The 2,759-nt window shown below is 36.9% G+C and overlaps 1 protein-coding gene across 1 annotated transcript; it reads left to right on the top strand.

Annotated features, from left to right (window-relative positions):
* Nucleotides 1–1,344: 1,344 nt before the first annotated feature.
* On the top strand, nucleotides 1,345–2,507 carry SARC_11628 (hypothetical protein; the record flags this gene model as incomplete). The annotated part of the gene is made up of 3 exons (XM_014294282.1): nucleotides 1,345–1,400; nucleotides 1,745–1,891; nucleotides 2,261–2,507. The coding sequence occupies 3 exons, from the start codon at nucleotides 1,345–1,347 to the stop codon at nucleotides 2,505–2,507; spliced, it is 450 nt and encodes a 149-aa protein (XP_014149757.1).
* Nucleotides 2,508–2,759: the final 252 nt, after the last annotated feature.

Below are 2,759 nucleotides of genomic sequence, written 5' to 3'. Positions count from 1 at the left end.
ATATTATTTATTTCTATATATATATATGTGTGTATATGTATATGATATATGATATATATATATATCTTTGCCTGTTTGTCTACTTGTGAGTACCTTTATATATGCAACTGTGCAATAATGTATATATATATATATTACATGTGTGTATGTGCGTGTCTGTGTCTTTGTCTGTGTTTGTGTGTGTGTTTGTTTCTGTATCTGTGTCTATATCTGTGTGGCTGTGCGTACCTTTTCTTCTGTAACTTTAAGTTGTTGTATACACATGCTGATATATAAATATATATAGGTATATATATGTGTCTGTGTCTGTGTGTATATGCACAGGTATATGTATTTTAAGTATATATATAAATGTATTTGTGTGTGTTGGGAGGGAGAGGGAACAAATTCCATGTTTGAATGCGTGTTTGTATATATACAATGAATGTATATAGCTATTCATGTATAGGTATCTCAAAACATGAATGCACATATTATAGAATGTATATACATTCGCATGACTCTTATACATGAATACATGTATCTCTATATCTTTACGTTTGTTTGTTTAAACATCAGTGCGTGTGTAGTATATAGTGCTCGTGTGTATATAGTTAGACACTCTTTTCGTATCAAGTTGCAAATGGTTCAACTGTTTTCAGTATACTTTAGGTTCGACATACAGCAAGTACTTCAATATAACTATACATAAGCCTCTGTGGTCAATAGAGGGATGAAGAGACACATGTTTGCTTTATATACAGGTTGCATATACATTAAGTACTTCAAAATATATGATTATGCACGCCTTGTGATCATATATCTATACAGAGCGCTGTGAAGGAACTCATGTATACATACATGAATATATATTTATATTTATATATATATGTGTGTGTGTGTATGTAGGTATGTATATATGTATAAATATGTATATACATGTATGTGTTGTTTTGTGTGCGTGTGCATGAATAAGTCGGTTGCTTGTCCAATGTATTATGTACCGTAAATGCTTCCTTTTAAAATATATATTTACCTGTCAATCGGAGTTACTTAGGCATAAATTGAAAGATAAGAAAAATCCGGATACACACCCGTTTTGAACAGACATATATAAGTGTCGAAATTTTATTTCGAGTACTTATGCATGATTCATGCAAACCGGTACTTCCATCTGTATGTACCGTGTCGAAATTTTTGCTTTTCTCTTTTCAACTTAAGTTTGTAGCATTATTATGGTTGTGCTTGAGGTCGTCTAGGAGCAATTGTTATGCCAGCAATCATATGCAATTTTTACATTTTCAAACGACCCAATAATGTCTCATTCGTCGCAGGTATGTGCTGCTGAAAGAAAGGAACCAACTCATGACTCATATGCATGACGCCCGTAGCAATAGCCGGCAGATGCCTGAGAAAGACAGGTGAGCGTACCTTTGACGATATATATTTATATATATATATTCGTGGTCACCCGACATAGTGTCACCCAGATGTGTTCATTTATATTTTGAGTTTGCGTGCAGGGGATATGCAATCATACTTTACTCAAGTCTAGCTGACTTGTTGAGTTGCGCGCATGCAGAACCACTTGGTAGCAATAGTCGCCTTTGCCATCACACGAAATTTGCCCGGTGTCGAGAATATGGCTATATGTGTGTGCCAAACTCAGTCGGCACGTGTGTATTATATTCGTATCAAGTTCGGGTCTATGTGGGCTTACTTTATATTATACAGTGAACGGTATTGTTTAACTTCTGTTTTATAGATTAAAACGAGTTAAGCTGTCCATGGCGCGTATCAAGGTGGTCATTGGAGAAAGAGACAGGTCGGTTAAGGCAATTCACGTGGAAGAAAACAATGAGGGTGTGAAACGAGCAGAGAAGAGAAAGGCGAAGTTTGCCGTCTACCAAGAGTATGTCGTTTTGAAAAAACCTATTGCCTTTTAGAGTAGAGTTGGATGATATCAATATGTTTACCTCCAACTCCAGCCTTGAATTATACATTGGCCCAGATGGGCTCAGACTTGAGGCAATGTTTTGGTTTAATGTTGCATCCAAGTCCTGTTTATCAGATGAAATCAAACATTGACGGATGCCAGAGGAGGCTGATAATATTATCGACCATGGTTTTTTATTCCTACACAACTCGCAGTCGAATGATTATTCGAATACACCATCCACTCTTTCCGTTTCAACGGGACATCCTGATATTATGGTGCTATTCAAGCTCACATTGACAATTCTAATTTATGGCGCCATGTTCCACTCACCACTGTGACTAGGGCGCTGAGAAAGAGGGCGGAGAAGAATCTCCTAAAGCGCGGCGCCATCACTACGAATGGATTCGTAGAAAAGTCTATTAGATTAACTAGTCGTGCTGAGAAAGCCACGCATGCAAAGAGAAACGAGGCCGCTACGGCAACACCTACTGAAACAACGACTACATCTCAGAAGGAAAAGTCTGTCGACGAAAAGGCGTCTACTGCCGAGGCTAATGTGGTAAAGAAAACTGGTGAAGAGAAAAACTAGTCAGACTAAGCATTCTACTGAGTAATTACTCTATACCTTTTGTAGACTACGATAATCATGGTTTGATCATGCGGCATCTAAAGATTAAATTTTATGAATTCGTCTCCCGTCACAATGTTATACCTGCTGGTAGTATAGGTCTTAATTTTAAAAATATGTTGGTAACAAGAAAGCATTACAAGCGATCAATTCCGCAGCTGATAAAAATTCAGGCACACGATAAAATTAACTTGATCATATCCCATCCTATAG

The sequence above is a fragment of the Sphaeroforma arctica genome, assembly GCF_001186125.1.
Source record: "Sphaeroforma arctica JP610 unplaced genomic scaffold supercont1.1794, whole genome shotgun sequence".
Lineage (NCBI taxonomy): Eukaryota > Ichthyosporea > Ichthyophonida > Sphaeroforma > Sphaeroforma arctica.
This window is presented reverse-complemented; position numbering and strand designations above follow the sequence as displayed.